Source organism: Cucurbita pepo, chromosome LG10 (assembly GCF_002806865.2).
Source record: "Cucurbita pepo subsp. pepo cultivar mu-cu-16 chromosome LG10, ASM280686v2, whole genome shotgun sequence".
Classification (NCBI taxonomy): domain Eukaryota; kingdom Viridiplantae; phylum Streptophyta; class Magnoliopsida; order Cucurbitales; family Cucurbitaceae; genus Cucurbita; species Cucurbita pepo.
In genome coordinates, this window is record NC_036647.1 from 137,567 (window position 1) to 158,064 (window position 20,498).

The 20,498-nt window shown below is 35.5% G+C and overlaps 4 protein-coding genes across 7 annotated transcripts in view; 1 reads left to right on the forward strand and 3 right to left on the reverse strand.

Annotated features, from left to right (window-relative positions):
• LOC111803805 (UDP-N-acetylglucosamine diphosphorylase 2-like) overlaps window positions 1-1,302 on the reverse strand; it is a 10,595-nt gene extending 9,293 nt beyond the window's left edge. The window contains 3 exon segments of the mRNA XM_023688377.1: window positions 364-515; window positions 601-655; window positions 985-1,302. Coding sequence (XP_023544145.1) covers window positions 364-515; window positions 601-655; window positions 985-1,170 — 393 coding nt within the window. The 5' untranslated portion in view covers window positions 1,171-1,302.
• Window positions 1,303-3,528: 2,226 nt separating this feature from the next.
• On the forward strand, window positions 3,529-5,394 carry LOC111804353. Its single transcript, XM_023689116.1, has 4 exons — window positions 3,529-3,841; window positions 4,278-4,352; window positions 4,447-4,587; window positions 4,747-5,394. Exons 1-4 carry the CDS (start codon window positions 3,623-3,625, stop codon window positions 5,110-5,112), a joined length of 801 nt encoding a protein of 266 aa, XP_023544884.1. The 5' UTR covers window positions 3,529-3,622; the 3' UTR covers window positions 5,113-5,394.
• Window positions 5,395-11,359: 5,965 nt separating this feature from the next.
• LOC111804346 (phenylalanine--tRNA ligase, chloroplastic/mitochondrial-like) lies at window positions 11,360-16,254 on the reverse strand. Of its 2 annotated transcripts, XM_023689109.1 has the most exons (10): window positions 15,997-16,254; window positions 15,177-15,367; window positions 14,033-14,239; window positions 13,831-13,948; window positions 13,368-13,444; window positions 12,551-12,730; window positions 12,403-12,447; window positions 12,130-12,234; window positions 11,750-11,866; window positions 11,360-11,651 (listed from the first exon to the last, which is right to left on the reverse strand). In XM_023689109.1, exons 1-10 carry the CDS (start codon window positions 16,181-16,183, stop codon window positions 11,601-11,603), a joined length of 1,278 nt encoding a protein of 425 aa, XP_023544877.1. In that variant the 5' UTR covers window positions 16,184-16,254; the 3' UTR covers window positions 11,360-11,600. The 2 variants fall into 2 exon arrangements, with proteins under 2 accessions (XP_023544877.1, XP_023544878.1); XM_023689110.1 differs by lacking the exon at window positions 15,177-15,367 and having other exon boundaries at window positions 15,997-16,240.
• A 566-nt stretch (window positions 16,255-16,820) lies between these two features.
• LOC111804430 (thioredoxin O1, mitochondrial-like) lies at window positions 16,821-20,352 on the reverse strand. Of its 3 annotated transcripts, XM_023689234.1 has the most exons (8): window positions 20,208-20,333; window positions 20,046-20,129; window positions 19,423-19,488; window positions 19,267-19,317; window positions 19,032-19,111; window positions 17,908-17,952; window positions 17,193-17,328; window positions 16,821-17,084 (listed from the first exon to the last, which is right to left on the reverse strand). In XM_023689234.1, exons 1-7 carry the CDS (start codon window positions 20,272-20,274, stop codon window positions 17,230-17,232), a joined length of 492 nt encoding a protein of 163 aa, XP_023545002.1. In that variant the 5' UTR covers window positions 20,275-20,333; the 3' UTR covers window positions 16,821-17,084; window positions 17,193-17,229. The 3 variants fall into 3 exon arrangements, with proteins under 3 accessions (XP_023545002.1, XP_023545001.1, XP_023545000.1); XM_023689233.1 differs by having other exon boundaries at window positions 17,193-17,307; window positions 20,046-20,352; XM_023689232.1 differs by having other exon boundaries at window positions 20,046-20,352.
• Between the last annotated feature and the right edge of the window lie 146 nt (window positions 20,353-20,498).

Sequence of the window (20,498 nt, forward strand, 5' to 3'; positions counted from 1 at the left end):
CCCCCCCTTTTTTCTTTTCCATTTTACGTTCAGGATCTAGGAATTTACCCTTCTTCCAGAGAGGAGCTGCCACGAAGTGAGTTGTTTCATTGTGATAAGTGTCAAGTGGCAGACTATTGTTCCAGAATTTTTGCTAATGGATCTCTCCGTAGGGTAATTATAACTAACTGTCTAAATTAATCAGATTTTTTTCTTATATGAAAGAATAACGTGATTTTTTTTCTATTACCCAAAAAGAGAGATCGATTATAGTGCATCATTAAATTAGATTGATAATGCTTTATAGTGGGGTATAAAGGTCGACGTAAAGCAAATGGAATCGTGCCACGCAATCGAAACAAGGTTTGCCAAAAAGTTACATACCTGACCACCAGACAATAGCAAAACGGCCAATTTTCCATCTGAGATGGCCTTCAACCCCGTCTTCCACCATCTCTCTCTTTCGTCAAGGGTTCGCTCCTCCAGCGTCGACACGCAGCTCTCTGGTACGGGTTCAATTGCTGCCGCAGGTAGCCCTACAAGCGCAATACGATTAAAATTTAATGAGAATTGATTGTCGCGATTAAAAAAGAGGAAACACGAGATGAGGAAGATACCAACCTTGCGAACGAAGCGAACATCGAATAATTCGATCTACCCTGGAAAGATCCAAACTCTGAAAAAGAGCATCGACAATCATGTAACACTCGCGCATTGCAGGATTAGAAAAGAAAAGCAACAACTAATTTCCAGCGTCATGCAGGATTAGAAACATAAACTTCATAAGCTATATTAGCTTGCTTAGTTGCAAAGAATGTGAAAAACGATGAGAGATTGAAAATTCGAAGAATTAGAGAAGTCTCATTCTCTGCTCTCAACTAACTGAAATGCTTGAAATACGAATTAAAGCAGTAAGCGATCCGTCTGGTCCGTGAATATGGAGAGAAGGAGAATTGAGGGATCAAAGAGGAGGTGAATTCAGAAGGAGAGATGGGGGAAGTATACCTCAATATCCTTGACAAGAAGATCCCGCTCTTCGTGAGAGAGCTCGTCCCAAAGAGCAAAAACATCTTCCTGGCCGTAATCCTTGAGGCGCTCGAGCAAGGCCTGAGGTGGTTGTTGCAGAAGCAGCTGTTGTGGCGGCGGCGGCGGCGGCAATGGCGCATTGGCATCGAAACCAATCACCGCCATAAAAGAGAAAAGAAGAGGTGGCGGTAACAGATCTCTGTTAGGAATCAAAATGTTAAATGATAATTGAGATTTGAGTGTCGGTGTGCATGTGCGCTCGGTTTTAAGCTTAAGAGAAGGAATGAGAAATAGAACAGTAGTAGTGAGGAAGACAGGAATCAGCAAGTACAATCACCTGCTATAGGATGTAAAACGAACAAAATTACCTCGCCCGCCCACCCGCATCATTTCCACACGATCCAAACTTGACTCATGCAAAAACTTGCTTCAATAGTTTTTAGTGCTGGCTAAAACATACTTATAGAGAATCGATCCATGAATCAACTTCATAGTCAAAATATCTCGACTATCCATCCATCTAAGGCACAATGTTTACGAGTCATTTTTGCATATTGTGTCACAAAACAACCCCATATACCAACCTCCAACTCGAGAGATAGGGCACAATGTCGGCATATATCTCTCATTCTTAAAGAAAAACATCTAAGACGCCCGTCTTGTAACTTTTGTCCATATCATGATATACGCATGTGACATGAGATAGCTCACTTAGGTCATAACGCTAATAAATTTATTTTATTTTGTAGATTATTTTGGTGTTTTAAAGTGTGTTCTAATGAATAAATAAATTTAGTAAGAGTTTAGCTTGATGTGGTTCTAATTTTGTGTTATTTATTTTAATAAGATTGATTTAATAATGGCCATTTTTTTATGTTTAGTCATGTTTCAAGGATCTCATCCTGAATCTTGTCTTTACTCGGTCCCGTTGGTTTAATGGTCGATTATTAAACCATAGCATAATATACACTTTTTAGCATGAACATAATTAAATAGAAATTGGTCGGTCCGTTGGTTTAATGGTCGATTATTAAACCATAGCATAATATACACTTTTTAGCATGAACATAATTAAATAGAAATTGGCTATATTTATTTTATTGACGTTTAAATTTTACATCAATTATTTTTTATTGTTTGTATCTTACTTAGTAAGTCAATTTCAATACTTATAATTAAGAATAATCCAACTAACAAAATATCCCATAAAATAAAAAGTTCAACCACTCAAATTATAAAAAATAATTTCATTCAATTGTAAAATATATATATTTAAATAAAATAAAATAAAAATGCATAGGATGAAGGGATGCTTCCCTCCAACCTAACAAGGGGTGACTATGATGTGAAACCAAAAGCCCATATGTTCTTGATGGGCACAAGTAAGGGTGGGCCTAACTAACTTTTTATTTTTATTTTTTATTTTTTATTTTTTTTAATACATTATTAACATACTCCACTCGAAATATTTAGTTTTTAAAGCAATCACCAACTATGGGCCTGGCCCACCAAAACAGTCAAAGGTACAACTGAGCAGCCTGCTAAAAACCATAACGGGCCGAGGTAGCCCATCCACTACTCTGGGTGGAAAATCGACAGAAACATTTTAAAATAAACTAAATAATGGTTTTCAGGAAGGACGATGTCGTTTTGTCATTTTTAATATACTTAAAAGAGTTATATACATATAAAGATTAAAATATAGGTGAATAAATTAAAATTGGGTGATTACATATAATGTGTTTGTTGTAAGTAGGAATATTTTGGAAAGCTAATTGCACGTGCAACTCAAACGACAATTCAAGTAATGTGATTCGCAAGCGAAAAGGGATGAATGTTCAAGTAATGTGATTCGCAAGCGAAAAGGGATGAATGTTCAAGTAATGTGATTCGCAAGCGAAAAGGGATGAATGTCGAATGATAAAACAAGAACAAAAACTTATTTGGTCATAATACTAATAGGAATTAGTTTAAATAAATAATAATAATAATAATGTCTTTATTTTTTGGGCAACCCTAGGTAGTGATTTGAAAAGCATAAATGGGAGTACAAATTATTTATGGGCATTTGTGAGGGACTCATTTTTTGAGATGAATGAATTAAAATTTAAAATGGAAATCCAAATGAATATGTAGAGGCCAATGGTGACATCCATTTACATTTACATTTTCATTATTCACTCTTACACTAATATTTTTACAAAATTAATACAATACAACAAACTCAATTCACTCCAAAAATTTTGAAAATATATTATATATAATGAAAATATGGATTTACACAAATTTATTTCCTCCATATCCCTCTCTCTCTCCAATTCATCTTTATTTCCTTTTTCTTCTTCCATTCCCACTATCACACTCTCTCTCTCTCTCTCTAGGTTTCTCTCTCCCTCCACGGAGTAACGACAAGAATTCTGGAAAGTGGGGGAAAACACCCAGGAATCCATTACCAGGAACACCAAGCCCTAGCCCTAGTAGTCACAGCCCCAGCCCCAGCCCCACCCCCACCCCCACCCCAGTTTTGTTATAAAATCCACCCATCCGATAGATTATCAGAAAGAAAGAACATCATCGGAATCCGAAGGATTTGATTTGAGGAAGAGATGATGATTTGATGAAGAAGAAGAAGAAGAAGAAGAAGAAGAAGAAGATGATGATGATGATGATGAAACCTGCATGGCTTGAAGGTTTAATGTCGAATTGTAATTTCTTCGCCCCCTGTGGGCTCCACCAGTCTGGGAGGAAGAACGAGATGAACGTGTTCTGCTTGCACTGTTGCCTCAGCATTTGCCCTCACTGCGTTCCTTCTCACCGCTCCCATCCTCTTCTCCAGGTTCGGTTGTTCTATTTTGCCCTCAATTGATCTGTTCCATTTTCCTCCCCACAATTGTTAGGGTTTTCTTTTCTTCTTCTTCTTTTCATTTTTATTTTTATTGTACATGCTTAGTAGAGTCGCAGGCAGATAGATAGGTAGATGCAGAGGTGGGAGGGGCGGGAGGGGTTAATTCGGATTTGGTTCTATTCCCATTCATTTATAGAATATAACTCTTTTCTTCTTTTTTTTTTTTTTAATCCATTCTCCTTTCTGCAAACCCTTCTCTCTCACCTGTTGCTTTCAACCAAACCCAAACTTTGACCCAACTCTTACTTTCTTTTTCGCCTCTTTCCCCAAATATCTTCATTTTGTTTTGTTTTTTGTTTTTTGTTTTTCCCACTTGGAGTTGCTGCCTGCTTAAACTTACTCATTGCAATTAATTTCAATTTCACAGATTCGACGCTATGTTTATCACAACGTGGTTCGGCTTGGCGATCTGGAGAAGCTCATTCACTGTTCTTATATTCAGGTTCAACTTTGTACATCTTTCAAATTCGCATATGATCTTTTTTTTCCTTTTATTTTATTTGTAACATCATCTTGTCTGTGTTGCTTGCTTGCAGCCTTACACTATAAATGGTGCCAAAGTGATATTCTTGAATCACAGGCCACAGTCTAGGCCCTCCAAAGCCCCCTCCAATGTTTGTTTAACTTGTGACCGAATTCTTCAACACCCTTTCCACTTCTGCTCCCTCTCATGCAAGGTACCACTGCTTCATTTATGCATAACAAACAACCAAACGAACAAAACCTGTTTCATCAATTTTGCTGCAATGATCCTGGAAAACCTTTAGTTAGTATATAGGACGCGGCAGATATTAAAGTATGTGAAAGCTTGATTGTATCACAAAATGCGGATGCAGGTTGATCATATGGTGTTGGAAGGGGCAGATCTTTCCAGCATTCTGTTCAGGTTTGACGAATCAGATTTTGCAATCTCACAATTTGAAGGATTGCGGATGGATGCCTCCGAGCTCACCGACGACGACGCCCAAATCACTCCAAACTTCGACTCGTTGGAATGCCAGGCTTACTCGATTTCGAATGAAGCCACCAGCAATTCAGTAGTCTCACAGGAACCGGAGATTGCAACGAGGAAGAAGAAGAAGAAGAAGAACACCACCACCACCACCACCACCACCACCACCACCAATGGTTTCCTTCCTGGAATTGTTCTCTCTCTGGGTAGCCGGAGAAAGGGTGCTCCCCAAAGGGCTCCACTGTCTTAGAAAAGAATGAACCATATGAAAAAGAATAAATAAAGTTAGGCGTTAATGAAGAGCATTAGTATATTAAATTTATATATATATATATATATATATATCTAAAAAGGAAGGAGAAACATGTTTGTTGATGATGGTTCCATAGTGTTAGGTGTTGTTGAGGTTAGGTTTTTTTGTGTGTGTGAAATAGAGGAACCCATCCATTGCTAATTAAGGAGGTGTCTCCCACAACTTGTTCTCCAAACTTTAAAAACACCACCAATTTTGTGCTGTTCATCATGTAATGGAATTTCCAGTCCTCATTTTCTCTTAATTTCCATTTTATGAACACAATTGTTTGGGTTAGTATTTAGCATATAATATAATATAATATAATAACAAAATATAGTGTAATGTATTTGGAGTGTGTGGACTTAGTTTTGTGTGTGCGTCTTGGAAGTTGAAGACTATGGATGGGATGAGATGAGATGCTAGGGTTTTGAGAAGTTATGGACAAAGAATTAAATAATATATATTTTTATATTTTCAAATATTCTATTTTAGGGAATGGGTTTTGACTTGCCCTTTTGTCAGTTCCTTTTAACTTCTGTCTTATTCTCAACTTGGGAAAACCCCTTTCATTGCAATAAAATAAATTTATTGATAGGAACTTAATTTTTGATACATAGCTTACACTACAAGTCATTCCAAATAAATCACAGAAGTTGAACACTTGGAACTTAATAATATGATTTTGAAGCAATAAATGTCCATGAGAGAGGGAGAGAGAGAGGGGGGTCGAACAAAATGATGCTATTAATAGATTCTTGAGTAAATAAACTCAATTACTCAAGGAAGTTCTACAAAATGGAATTACCCACCACAAATAATTAAATATAATTACAAAAAAATAATATTTAATTCTTCCACTTCCTCTTTCTCTTGGGGTTGAAAACAGAGAAGTAAATCTTTGTCGCTGGTTGAAACAAATAATATTTAATAATGGACGGCGGAGATGGAAACAGTTTTGAAATTGAACGGAAAGGACAGTGGAGATTATGACATGTGGCAACACAAATAGTAGAGATACCACGTGACATGGGCACCAATGGAAAGGATAGCACGTGGCAACGTAAATGGAAGGAATGTCACGTGACATGGGCATTTCGCCTCAATTCCGGCATCCATTTGGAACTGCCCTGTCATTATTTTAACAGCTTTCGCGAGGGTTTTCCACGTGGCACCAACACCCCAATCCCATTTCAGCACATACAAATAAACAAATGTTCGGATTTATTGCAGTGGTTACCGATATTAAATGCAATATCCATAAGAACTCAAAATTATTAAAATTAGGGACATTCCAGCTCATCATTAATTATCTTGCCTACAAGATTTTATATGTATAAGACAGAAAATCAAATATCATCATTAATTATCTTGCATTTAATATTATATACACATATATTGTTTTTTGAAATATAATATATTCTGATAGGTTGATAATTACTAACCATACACTTACTTGATCGAGTCATTTCTCTGATTTTGAAACAAAAATTGCCCTACAAGTTGAATTGTAAATAATGTCATCAATTGTTGCATGTAAAATTCAATCAAAATTTGAGGGCGAACCAAGGATATAGATGAAACCTACTATGAAGTTCACAGGTATTTCACATCACCTATTTCTAATAACAAATGGCCCAAAACAATAAAATCTTGATCTCAAGGTTAAAAGAAGGAAAAGAAAGAGGGCAAATGAAAGGTTGTCCATGTGCTGGTTGGTTGCCTTCTTCTTCCTTTGCCCATCAGTTACAAAGTTGAAAGATTTATTTTTTGATAACAAGTTCAAAGATTTCTGTGAAAATTGATGCTTGGAATCAACTCAAAATGTTGGCTGGAGCATCATATTATATCTATCTTCTTTCTCAATAGCAATGCCCTTGTCTCCTTAATTTCGCACAACTGAGACATTGACTCAAACCAGTCTTCTGATATGATGTTATAATCTCTAGTCAGCTACTTGTCCCTATAAATCTACATACAAATAACAGCAAGTTTGATATGCCGTAGTCCACCACTAGCATACCTAAGTTTGGGGAATAAAGATGGCTTACTTTTCAGAAACATAGATAGTCAGGGCAACAGAGTTACAACTATTAAGGCCAAATTTAATATCCGTATCACCTCTTTCTACTATTCAACCTGAAACCCCAGACAGTTCTTACCTTTGCCTGCCAATACACATTGTTTATGAACAATATAGCAAACTGAAGGAGGGGGGAGAGAGAGAGAGAGAGAGAGAGAAATTGAACGAAGGAAAAAGAAAGGGGACCCATGATTCAAAACGAGTCTGAAATTGAGCATAAGCATTGTACAATGCAGAATCAGACCTTTTCAGAAAGGATAATTAACACGCCCTCCCTCCCTCTCCCGCCCTCTTTGATCCTTACGTTCCTTCACCTCTAACGTGACATGTTCCCTTGGATAAACATGGATAAACATGGATAAACATGCCTGGCACCAAACTATTATTATATCATAAAACCCACACCTTAAACACACCAACTTGAATCCTAAATCTATTACACGTCTGAAAACTCCATCTTAAATGCTCTTCATCATTTTTCATTCAGCTCGACTTTCAAAGTCCAGATATGTTTTGCAATGAAAATTTGAACATCATACGAATAAGGGATGGTACAAGACCGACATATTATTAAAAAGAAGAAGTAGTACAAGGGAAATTAAATGGGCAGAGGAAAAGAAGGTGGGGACAGTGGGGGGGAAAAAAAAGGAGCGAACTGAAATGAGAGGATGGTGAGTGGGTGGTAGAATAATGGGTGGCATTTCCAATACAATAATAACAAGAATAAAAATAATGGATATATATATATACATAGCATGCAATAGAAATGCAACTTTTCATGCATCATATATAATTCTATATGTACCTGGAACGACCCTACCTGATATGACCAACCATGCATTGACTCTATCCTTTTTTCATTCAAACTCCATCATTCACCACTTTGCAGCCACCGATTTCCTGTTTCCATGCTGTTTGATTTGATTTCCTTGCCATTCTTCTTTTCTTTCCTTCTTTTTTCACTATACCAAATTAGTTAGTATCCTACCCTACCCCAATCAAACTTCAACTTGATTGGAGATCACTGTGCATTTTGTTCGGTGTCAAAGGAAACCACCCAGGCCCCTATAAATCTAGGGTTACTGTTCTTGTGAAATGTCCAAGCCTGTTTCCAGATCTAATAACAAGAGCACAATATAAACAATTTTGTCTTCAAATAAAATATGTAGAGTTCAGACTTTTGTTTCAAATATCTAACTGAGGGTATCATTCATTTAAGTATACAATATGGTTTAAGGGCTCACAAATTCTTCCCAATGATCACTTGAAACGATAGGGAAAACAAAATAGAGATTGGGAATGGACAAAAGGATGAGATCTAAGATTGAAAAGTTTCAATGTCTCTCTATAAGGTAGGCCAAAAGAATAGTGCCTAGGTCAATCGCAAGACGTTCGGAAAACAATTAAATTAATCTCATGTTAGGAAAATCTCTCATGTTCAAGAACATAGAGACCATAGAGATGTTTAGAATAAAGACACATTTTTGGTCCGTATAGTTTCATCCTTCAAATTTGTAATAATTTAGACTGTAAACTATAGTATATACAATTCAATTATTGTATCTTCAAATTTGTAATAGTTTAGTTTCTATCATGAAAAATCTCAAATTTATGGAGTATTTGCTTAATATTTGCAATCTATGAACATATTTGGTTCTCTTATTAGATAATTGATCTACAAATACAAGAAACTTCAAAAAAAAGACTAAATAGATACCTTAGTAAAAGTACCAGACTAGAAGTGATTTTGAACCAAAATTAGTATAATGAGCAAGAAACACGGGCCACTAGTACTGTTGTTGTTTCTTACATTTCGGAAGAGAATTGAAAAATTAGGAAATTCATGTAATTGGCAGTAGGGAAATTTGTGATAGGGGAAACAAACGATTAGTGTAGCTTGGGGATTGGGCTCTTCTTTTAAGTTTCAATTAAGAACATAAAGAATTGGGTTAAGAGGAAAGAAGGGCAGATTTGTAAAGGGAGACGATTGGTCCCCCAGTCCCATCACGATTCAGGAAATGGGTCAGGTCTTTTGTGAGTTGAAGCAGAGCAGGGAGCGAGCAGAGCAGAGAGCAGCTGGCTGCCATTGCCTTTCCCATTTTCTGATTTAGATATCTCTCATCTTCTCTTTCTTTTGGTAGTTTTGGGTGTACCCGCTCCTTCTAACCTACGGTTACTCGATTACTCTCTACATGTTTCTTCTCTGTCTTCCTCCTCTNTTCACATTTGATTTTCCACCCTCCACTTCAAAATAAGTGTTTGAATCGATCAATAACCCTCTGTTTATTTAAAATATTGTACCACTTCTAATTTTTTATTTCTTTAATAAAAAAGACAACAATTCCAAGTTGAACTTCATATTAATTTTTTATTTCATATGTGAAGATTTTATTATTATTGTTATTTTAATAATAGATGAAAATTTAAGACACACATTTCATCTCTATATTTTCATGTTTGTGTAACTTCATCCCNAAAAAAAAAAAAAAAAAAAAAAAAAAAAAAAAAAAAAAAAAAAAAAAAAATCAAATTTAAAGATGGCCAACTGGCGCAATTTGAGATGAGCTATAATTACAAAATAATTAAGAAGTAACAGGACCAAGAAGAAGAAAACAATAATGTAGTTAATTATTTGAACATTCATCATAGTAAGATTCTCTAAATTAACAAATTAGAAGATCAAAATAAGTTTAGAAATAAAAGAAAAGAGAGAGACAGACAGACAGAGGAATGCAAGGACCAAGGGAATAATATAACCAAAGTGCTGAATTATAAGGATGGAAAGTAGAGAGATTAAGATAAGTCATGGTTGTCACAGTCGGAGTGATGGCTGTAGGCATTATGGGTGATAGAAATGGACCCCAGATATCAGATATTCCAGGGACCATCATTGTCCCAATCCTTTGACTCATTTATACTGATGCAACCCTTCCTTTGACCCTGTAAAATAAAACCCTCTCTCTCTCTCTCTCTCTCTCTCTCTCTCTCTCTCTCTCTCCCCATCTCTTGCTTTTAGGTTCAGTGCCTATACACCTCCTTTTCTCACTTCATTCATTTTTATCCATTTTGGTTGGAGAATGTCTTGTCAACACAGCCCTCGCTTCATTTCTGCCTAATCTTACCTCATCCCCCTTCAGTTCTCACTAGCATTCAACAACTCCTGCCTCCCTTCCTCTTTACAACTCCTGCCTCCCTTCCTCTTTACAACTCTGCCATTTACATCTTTCCTTAGTTTCAAGACTCTCTAAAGGCTAAAGCAAAAGAGGCATTTGTGTAGACCGTGTAAGAGTAAGTTTAAATGCATATGAATAGAATTGTGAGATCTAATCTCATATAAACCCACGCCTACCTCCACACTAAATACTCCTTAAAATTAAAAGAGGCATTTGCCTACAGAGTTTATATAAGAATAAAATTTAAAATGCATGTGAATGGAACTGTGAAATCCAATATCTCTGTACTTTTGAGCTCCTAGAGTCGGGAGATTCAAACTTTTAAAGACATTATATGACTTAATCAGGCAAAATACTTAACCCTTCTTAATTGACTCTATTTAATTGATTGTGCTCTAAAATTAAATATTTTGTTATTTAAAGTGTGTGTGAATTGCTTTTCATGCAGTTTTGATTTGGGAATCTCATATCATAAGAGGTCTTTATCATATTCACTAGAATTGCAAGGTAAATCGGTAGTTGGAAGGGGTGTTGGAAAATGATATTCGTTCTTTTATTTCCTTGGGTTGATGTCTATCGTGATATCATTTTGACCATTAGATTATCTTTCTCTAGTTCAAGTTTGGTTATTTTATGTGTTGTTAAAGGTTTGCACATTTTCTAAGTACAGCATTTTAACCTGCAGGCTTCGTCAGTTTCTAAAGAAATATCAAAATTGGCTCAACTATTCAGGAAAAGTACCTTCCCTCAGCTTCTATTTGTTCGGATGTCAAGAAAATAGGCACAACTTACTTCAAAGCACACATTCTTATTCCCTTGTCATATATTTCAGACAAAGTGAGGTCTCCCTTTCTAATCTAGGCAAAAGTGGTCTAATGGTAAATGGAGTTTCTTGATAGCATAAGTTCAACAGGTCCAAAAATCAGCAAAGTCATGTTAAAACATGAGGTAGGGGAAAGAAACCCATAGTATATGTTAAAAAATTAGCTTGCAGCACATCTCCACTTGAATTCTTGATGATTATTTTCAGGGTTTCAACTGGTTACGTTATATACTCTACACTTCCTATCACCCAGTTAGAAGAATTTTGTGGGAAAAATTCTAATGGTGTACAGAGTAAATTTCAATCTGTAGAGAAGGTAAAAAATAACATTACATGGCTTGGACTGATATTGTTGCACTTCCAATGTTCATCGCAAGACAACGTTCAACTTGCTCTGAACCTGTTCTCTCACGTTCCACTGCATTTGCAACCACAAAATATATGAAGGCTGTATCCAAACTTCTTTTTCAAACAAGTTAATATATAATAGGGATATAACTTAAAGTTGATAAAGACCTGCAAATCATTGATTTCTTCATCTGTGAGTGACCGTTCCATAGATCGGTAAGCAATCCTGTAACAGTGACTCGTCATCCCTTTCTTCTTGTTGGTAAAACTGTCTATCAATTGTACCTGCCAGCATCCATTTGTAAAAAAATAAAATGACTTTCAGGAAACTAACAGACCAGGTTAATTGCAAGAGTATCCATGATTGAAAGAACGTTTTCAGATTTACACAACCAACTTTATCTTTTAAAAAACTAAACTTCAGATAGCAGATTTTCTCAAGCATGTATTTCGAGAAGAAAAACGTTCTCATGCCCCTACCTTAAGCATTTACTTCATTAAAATTATCTTAAGAATTATTTATGCGCTGAAAACAGTTAATAAAATACCTCTTCAACAAGGTCGCCGGCAACTCCTCTAACAACTTCACATAAATTATTCTCGGTGAAAGAATCATTGATCCAAAAACTGATGTCCTTGTAGCAAGGTGGAAACTGCAGCAGATTGAATTACTAAAGTTTTTAAAAATAATTTAGAAGATGTAATTTGTTAGAAAGCATATTGAAACTAGTTCGATGTTACTAAAAGAAATAGAATTATATGCTCTCTCAGGAAACGGAAGATTGTTATCCCTTCATGCCTAAAATGTTTGGTAAAAGTACCTTAGAAAACGATTTAAACTTAACACCTAGCTTGCCCTTTGAGAACTGCAAATAAAAAGCCCAACGTGATGATTGGATAATTTATTTTCAAAGAGAAAACAGAGTGAAAAAAATGAAAGAGTATAGTTTAAGTGGTGCAATTAGGTACCTGCGAGGTAAATCGCTCGTCAGCTGACCAAAATAATCGGATATCAGGTATATCAAAAAGAACCATAGCTAGCCTTTCCAACCCGAGACCAAAAGCCCATGCAACATTATTTTCTTTATCACTTCTTTTCAATATTTCTTGCTCCATCACCCCGCATCCCAATACTTCCAGCCATTTCTCCTGCGTGGGTAGGACATCAAATGCCCTCAAATTTTAGGATTCTTTTTATTATATTTTTTATTGAACAGAAAGAGAGAAAACAACTATAGATCCAAAGAAGGAACTAACAGCAAATGCAATGTAAATAATTTGACGAGGAAATCTCATAATTCAAACATCATCCATTCATTCTTTTATAGGATTCATGGGCGGAAATAATAGCTGAGAAATGGTTGTGGCCAATCCTAATTAGAGGAACCTTTTGTTACCCTCTTGCCTATGTCAGGCTGATAACTTATCATCTTTGTATTGTTTTTGGATAATGAAAGTTTCTTTATCCCAAAATAACCCCCCACCCACACACACCCAAAAATACAGAAAAACACCTATGTCCCCTCCCAAGCACGTTTTCACTTCTTGGTTCCCTCGTCTAACTTATCAAAGTCAAAAAGTTGTAAGGTTATCATCTAGGTTCTATTTAAAGTTCATATATGATAAAACAGAAATGCCATTGTGTAAATGGAATTAAACTTGCATATTTAAACTTATATAGATATCGGCGGCAATGAAAATCATTCATAAAAGAAGTAATGCAGCGTACCATAATCAAATTATTGAGTTCTGAAGAGCAAATTGACTAAAAGATCATCTGACGTACCTGAAAGAAAATCTCAAGTTCAAATGATGGATTTGTAAATGGGAAATATGTATCAACCCAGCGCATTTCCACAGCACCTGGAAATTTTAATACATCAGTTTATAATAACATAGCTCCATAATGTGTACAACCACTGCAAAATTACAGAAATTACTTAAAAAAATCAAAGCCTAATTACGTAAGTTGGGAATCTATTTTTCGTTTTTATCTTAAAAATGTAACTACATTTGGAATAAGTTTTTATAATAATCATATGCAAAATAAAAATAATTAATACTTATCCAATACATTATACTTGTTACTTCTACAGTTTGTGTCTTTTAACCGATTATTCTGCAAGTGCTATTGTTTTGTCTCTACCCAAAAATCATTTGTATTTCCCATATGAATTTTCAATAGAATCCCCAACCATAACTAAGGTAGAAAGGGAAGAATCATAGGTTAATTCATACACAACTCTTACCAAATAAATGCCTTGCCAAACCTTCCAAACATTTCTTCAAGTCGTCAGCTGCAAAAGATGTTCCATCTGTACCAGATGCCTCCCAATCATTCAGAGAAAAAACACGGACACCTTCCATCTGAGAAGTAGGCAAAGAAATTCATTAAGTGAAAACTATGGTAAATTTAGCAAATGACATGATTAATAAACTTATTTAGATTACCTGATGAAATACAGGGTAATGAGTTGAATCAATGGAATCCCGACGATAAACATCGCCTGTCACAAGAAACTGAGTATAGCCTCTTCTCAACAGCTCCGCTTGGTGAGCACTTGTATGACATCTCAGAACAGTTTGCGAGTCAATGTAGTATGTATCATTATAACTTCGGCTTACATGATCCACTGGAACCAACACATCATCAAAATTCTGCAGACATAATTATAGGATTCAGATACAAGAGGCTTTGTATGTTTAAAAATAATTGTTATTATAAAATGATTAATAAATAAATAAACAACACGATAAGCTATTGGAATTTAGGGAAAAAATTTGACCAGTCAACAGGAAAGTTGACAAATACCAAACCGATCCCGCCATCTTCCAAAATAAGTTCAGTACTTCAATAAAAATCACGAAAAGAATGAAAGTTTCTTTTTTTTGACAAAATACACTTTCGGTCCCTTAGTATTGAACTTAGCTTCTAATTGTTCCTGAGATTTCAAAGCCAAAACTTTTGGTCCGTGAACATTAAATTTAGTTCTATTTGGTCCTTAAGGTGTTTGGTCCCAAGATTTGAATTACTTTTTGGTCCTTAAAGTTTGAATGTAGTTTCTGTTTAGTTATTTCAGAAGTGATACGCTTGGTCTTCGAGGTTTGCATTTAATTTTTAATTAATCCATCAAGTTTGAAATTGGTTTCAAATATGTTATTATTACTCTAGAGAGAAAATTGATAATTCCAAATTGACCACATTGGCCTCCATAGAAAATAAAGATGTAAATCAAAAGGTTATTAGTGAGTCAAATGAATACAAGGGTGTTAAGTTAGTGAACTTCATGAGATCAGAAGATGCTCTTTCATATGAGCTTATTTGGACCACTGGACGCCACAATTTCTTTATCCTTCATATGTTTTCTGTCATTAGTTCCTTCTAGATCAAGGATTCTTCAACCACTCTGATATATTAATCAGAATGCGGTATATCAAATTCAGAGGCTCTAAAGCAGCGTAAAACCCATTTTTCAACGAATTGGCTACGGGACTAATCAATTTCTGGAAACTAAAATTTCCGCAGCCATAAAGATAGTCATAGAATGAGCTTCATTTGAGCCTCAAAACTAATTGATGAGTTTAAAATGCTTACCTCCTTCACAGAAACGATTGGACTGAGGTCATCAAACTTAGTGAACTTATTTGAGTAATTTGTATCAAAATAGTTGTATATCTCATTCTTCAGAATGCCAAGTGGATGGTTATCTCTTTGGTGGAGTTGCATACCAAGTTTTGAAAAAATACTATCTGGGACATTGTTCGTGGGATCATCCCTCACAACATCTGCAAGCCTCCAATAATATAGCAAAGCAATCACATTAAAATTTAACTTCTACGGCAAAAATTCGAAAAAAAAAAAGTTTATTGACAACAAAGTTCAACAAGCACCTAGAAAATTAAATCCTTAAGACTTTGGATGGGTTAACAAAAGAGAAATGTGAAATGTAATGAAATGTTATACAACTTCAAATCGGGGGGAAAATGAAGCAACATAACAACTGAGAAACATTTTTGGAAGTGGTTATATCTCCTCAATGCCAAAATAAAAGTGGAATCATGACTCAGAACGACAGAACCAAGCTTAAAAGTTATTTCTCCTTAGAAATTAGAAATATGCACAGCTGCTGTACCCAGCTCTTTAGCTTAATTCTCTCGATTATATTTTTAAGTTAACATCAACAAGAATTTGAATAAAAAAAAAAAAAAAAAANAAAAAAAAAAAAAAAAAAAAAAAAAAAAAAAAAAAAAAAAAGGAACTCGCTCTTAAAACCAATAAATTCAACGAAATCGCGGAAGTTCAACCACAAAATCTCACAAATAGGAATAAATCCGTGCCGCAGAATACATTAGCCGATTATGAAAACAATAAAACGAGATAGACAGATAAAATAGAAGAAGAAAGAATAGTTGACCATGTTTCCCAATAGCGACTCCGCCAAGCTCAAGAAGTGAAGAAACCGGCTGCCTCCATTTCTTCTGGTGAAGGCTGTCGGAGGAGAAAGATGCAGAGAAGGAAAAGGTTGCGAGGCAGTTTCTGCGAAGAAGATTAGAAGCATTAGTGAAGAGAAAAGGTCGAGCCAGTGACAGAGTGGATGTCATTGTCGTCGTCCTGTCCACTTCGGGTGCTGCTGGTACACGATGTTTTATCGCGGGAGATTTTCTGGCGGCGTCGATCGCAAAAGAAAGAATCCATCGAACGAACGAATTGTGGGCTTGCTTAGGCCCATTTTTAACCCCAGGCCCATTTTTAACCCAGCATCGAGGCCCAATAACTTTAGAAAACCAATTTTGTCGAGAAGGAACAAGAACTTTAGTTATCCGTAACCAAAATTGGATGAAAGTTCAAAATTTTCAATTTATAATTTAATAAATTCAATGAAAGTATATTAATTCCTTAATTTGTATGTATATCAACAAAGATAATGCGATATCTCTTCTCTTTTTATGTATAACAAATGTATAGCAGAGATTTGGAAACTTCAAAGAAAAAAAATATTACAATTTTAACCAAATCATTATTCATTTTAAATATTATATTACAGTAGCTAATTTTATTATTTAAAAAAGATTATGAAGCAGCTACCTGACATAAATAATTGTAATTTTGAAAAGGATTCCCTTTTACAAGTTAAATGGGAGGGCATGTTTGTTAATAAAGAATCACTGTCTTCGGGGTTTTATCAATCAAATTTATTCCTCATTTAATCATTGAAATTGCATAAAGAGTAGGGAAAAATGAAAATAAATAGTTTTTCCTTTTTAAAAATAAAATTTAAATCTACAAACACAAACACTCAACAGCCCTAAGTTGGCACCTCAATTATTGACTCTTAAATGTACTTTAAATAACTACAAATTGAAAAATATTCCTTTCCTTCAAGTTCAAGTCAGAGGTTCAAATACTCCTTATACCATATTTGTTTGTGGTGTGCTACTAAAGGCAAATTCCGTATAAGGATGATTCCCATCTCCCAATCGTCACATGATCCGACAGATCGATCTGGTTACAACAACATTACATTCATTACAGTCTGATGGGCATCAAATTTCATTATTAAAAACTAGATAAGCAGGCATGGCTCGAGAATCAACGTGTTAAATGGTAAACCTGCTTGAAAAGAGATGAACCAAAATGCGTGAGGAGGTCATTTGTAAAGCTTCTCCATGATATTTTTTATGCCTGCAACATCAGCACCGATAATCTCCCCTGCCTTTTTGCCACTCTGAAAGAAATGAAGTGTTGGCTGTTACCCCAACACAACAATAAGCATATGAGAATAGTAGATATCATTGCATCAATTAAATTCCGACAAGTTTTTAAGGTTGTTTGAGCTAGAGCCTTTTAAAATTTAATATAAAACCGCATTCATAACGGAACCTGCATAAAAATATCCTAAACTTAGAATTACTGGACATTCAGACATCAAACACAAGACACAGCATAATCACATGAGATTGTAAAATTTTGCTGTAGGGAATATTCTAAAAACTCAAAAAGAACATTTCAGAAACATGAAGACAAACCAAAAGGCTCAAATATGACTTATATACGACAGCACCAGTAGGTTTTTCCCAATCCCCCCTCTCATTTTCATTGATAAACAAAGTGGAACGAAACCAAGAAGACAAATCATGATAAACCAAACTACCAAAGCAAAGGCAAAATGCCATCCAACAGTTTTAAGTGGAGCAAAAATATCTACTCACCATCCATTATGATTGACTAATGCAAATAGGCACGAAAATAAAAAAGATTGAGCTCTCGAGTTATTCATAAAATTTATTACAAGGCTGTAGGAAATTACAAGAGCTGAGACTCTTACCACAGAGGTAATATTTAAGTCATTCAAAGTTCTTTCGAGTCCCTCCTGTAAAAGGAATAACAATTTCATTATGACCCATTTTAAGTGCATGAGATGATAAAGGCATAGTATACCAAATCGTCAAAGAATATGAAGAAAGGACTGCGCGAAAAGAAGTATGCAACAGATTCAATAATTTTCCCAGGCATAAAGTACTCTAAAATAAGCTTCTTCTTTTGGACACGAATAAAAAAATAGAATATAGAAGAGAGAAGAAATCTTCCCGCACCCTAACCAATGGAGATTAGCAAAACGCATACAATAAGAATGCAACATGGAAAAAGAGAAGAATCCTTTAGAATTTTAAAATACATATTTTTTATATTTATATTTTTTTAATTAAATAATAAAAATAGTAATAAAACACACACACGCACACCCTGATTAGGAACTTAATCTAGAAGCTAGAAAGAAACTGGTGTTCTTTCTAACTAAAACTACCAATATGGATCCTCAGAAACCTCCTCTTTCTCTCCAACCGAATCATCCACACTGATCTGCAGCATGCATTGATTTACAAAAGTTTTCAATTGCTCTCCAAGCCTTGACCTAAACAGCATTGCATAAACTCAAAATTGTTCCCCAATTAAATCAATCAAAACCTCACTCCTAATTCCTTTCAAAAGTTTACAATAAAGAAGATGCTATTTATCCTGACTTCCTTGTTCCACATACTGCACCATTGACAGATACGGTTACAATGGAGTTCTTCCCTGAAACTGGACAAGTCTTTGACGTTCCCATGCAATAAGGACCAACGCAAAGACTTTCCCTTTTGTGAAATTTGAAGGTTACTGCTAACCTAATCCCTTTCTCAAGGCCGTCACAGTTAACAATCAGCTGGATCATATTCCACAAGATTATTGAACTTAAAACATGTAGGAAGTAATACAAACAAATCCATCGTTGACAATTAGTTGGGCAATAATTCCAATGAATGTTGCACAATTTGAGGAAAGCTGATCCTTTTTCTTTTCGTCTTTTTAAAGTTCAAAAATATGTGTGCGTGGTTGGGTGGAGATTGCAACCTCTGTTTTTTTTATTGATATAATGCCTTAAGAAAGCTATCGACATTGACTACCTACCTGATCAATGTCAATTTTATATGTTGTCACCTGAGGATGGTTCTTACTCAATTCTTTGATTACAGGGGATAACAATCTGCCTGCAGATATAGCAATAAAACAAATTGAGCGTCCATACAATACATCAAACATCTAGCAAAAACTCCAGGAAAACTATATGATGTGCACATGTTTATGCATAGAAAAAAAATCAACTAATTGAATCGACCGTATGTAAAACAGTTTTGGAACTCACAAGGGCCACACCAGGCAGCTGTGAAGTAGAAAATTGCCGGCAAAGCTTCATCTACAATGAGTTTTTGGCAAGGAAAAAAAGATCCAGCGGTATTAAGCAGCTGAAAAGGCAAAGGAAGAAATTTATTTGCCAAAATGATTTTCTAAAAGGGTATACCTTGTGCTTTCCCAAGTGACTTCTTGAATTGATCTTCAGACTTTATCATGATAATATTCGAAGGATCTGAAATCATGTTTAAATCATCACTTAATTTCGTTCAAACCGTAGAGAAAAAAATAGCAGTACTCAAATCCCAAACTCCAAAGGAAGGAAAAACGATATGAGCATACAGCAACAGAGCGAAAACTACTGTAAATTATTGTGCTAAAAACGAAACGACAAAACAAAACACAACGGTTTCTCGAGATTTATTCGAGAAAAAGTGTACTTTTGCAATTTATCCATACCAGAAACAAGTCAGTACGCAGGAAATACCAAAGAATAAGAAAGATTTATGGTGATTTAATCAAGAAAGACCTGCATCGATTGGCTCTTATTGAGCAGTGAACCATGAGATTCAAAGAGCACAAATAGAAATGCTAAGAACTCGTTTTAAATGTCTGTTATTTAAGTTCTCAGCACAACCTTCAAAATTTCAAACCGACACTTGCATACAGCACATATACAAAGAAGATAAACGGAATAAACACGACACTCGTAAGAATCCAGCAGCAACAAACAATGGCAGGGCCAGATTTTGGTTGAAGATGAAGGGGGGGGGGGGGCGTGAAATGCAAAACCTGACGCTGAGCATAGAGGTCGACAGTGCTGAAAAGGTAGCCTGGGGGACTGAAAGTCCGGCGCACTGCGATGGGAGGGAGCGGCTGAAAACGAAGATGATGACGAACTTCCAAGAAGTATTTCAGAGCGACTGAAAATAGAATAATTGCGATAACATGGACCTAGCCATCGGCCGTGGTCGAGAGCTCGCCGGAGTAGACGCCAGTGAGCGATGATATTTCTTCCCATTCCGCCGATTCGCCGAAATTGAGTATCGCTCCCTTGTCTCTATTGTGTTTATTTATCTAACAAAATGAAAATTTAGTTGGAAATTGGAGAAAACTGATGGAGGGTGATTGACATGGAACTGGGCCTTGATGGGCCTAATTGCCCAGAGATAAGCCCAATATCAGGTCCACCCAATTTATTGATAAAAAAAGAAAAATATGGACCTCGAGCGGAATTCCAGAGAT

Bases quoted from the DNA above. Each gene is read 5' to 3' on its own strand.
- LOC111804353 (XM_023689116.1), top strand. From the start codon at position 3,623: ATGAAGAAGAAGAAGAAGAAGAAGAAGAAGAAGAAGATGATGATGATG. The intron at 3,842-4,277 runs GTTCGGTTGTTC...TCAATTTCACAG, and splicing joins GCTCCCATCCTCTTCTCCAG to ATTCGACGCTATGTTTATCA. The intron at 4,588-4,746 runs GTACCACTGCTT...ATGCGGATGCAG, and splicing joins TCTGCTCCCTCTCATGCAAG to GTTGATCATATGGTGTTGGA.
- LOC111804346 (XM_023689109.1), bottom strand. From the start codon at position 16,183: ATGACATCCACTCTGTCACTGGCTCGACCTTTTCTCTTCACTAATGCT. The intron at 14,240-15,176 runs GTAAGCATTTTA...TTATGTCTGCAG, and splicing joins CAATCGTTTCTGTGAAGGAG to AATTTTGATGATGTGTTGGT. The intron at 12,731-13,367 runs GTACGTCAGATG...CTACCCACGCAG, and splicing joins AACTTGAGATTTTCTTTCAG to GAGAAATGGCTGGAAGTATT.
- LOC111804430 (XM_023689232.1), bottom strand. From the start codon at position 20,274: ATGGGAAGAAATATCATCGCTCACTGGCGTCTACTCCGGCGAGCTCTC. The intron at 17,953-19,031 runs GTAGGTAGTCAA...TTCCTTTTACAG, and splicing joins ATAAAATTGACATTGATCAG to GAGGGACTCGAAAGAACTTT. The intron at 17,329-17,907 runs GTAAGAGTCTCA...TTGGGGTAACAG, and splicing joins ACTTAAATATTACCTCTGTG to CCAACACTTCATTTCTTTCA.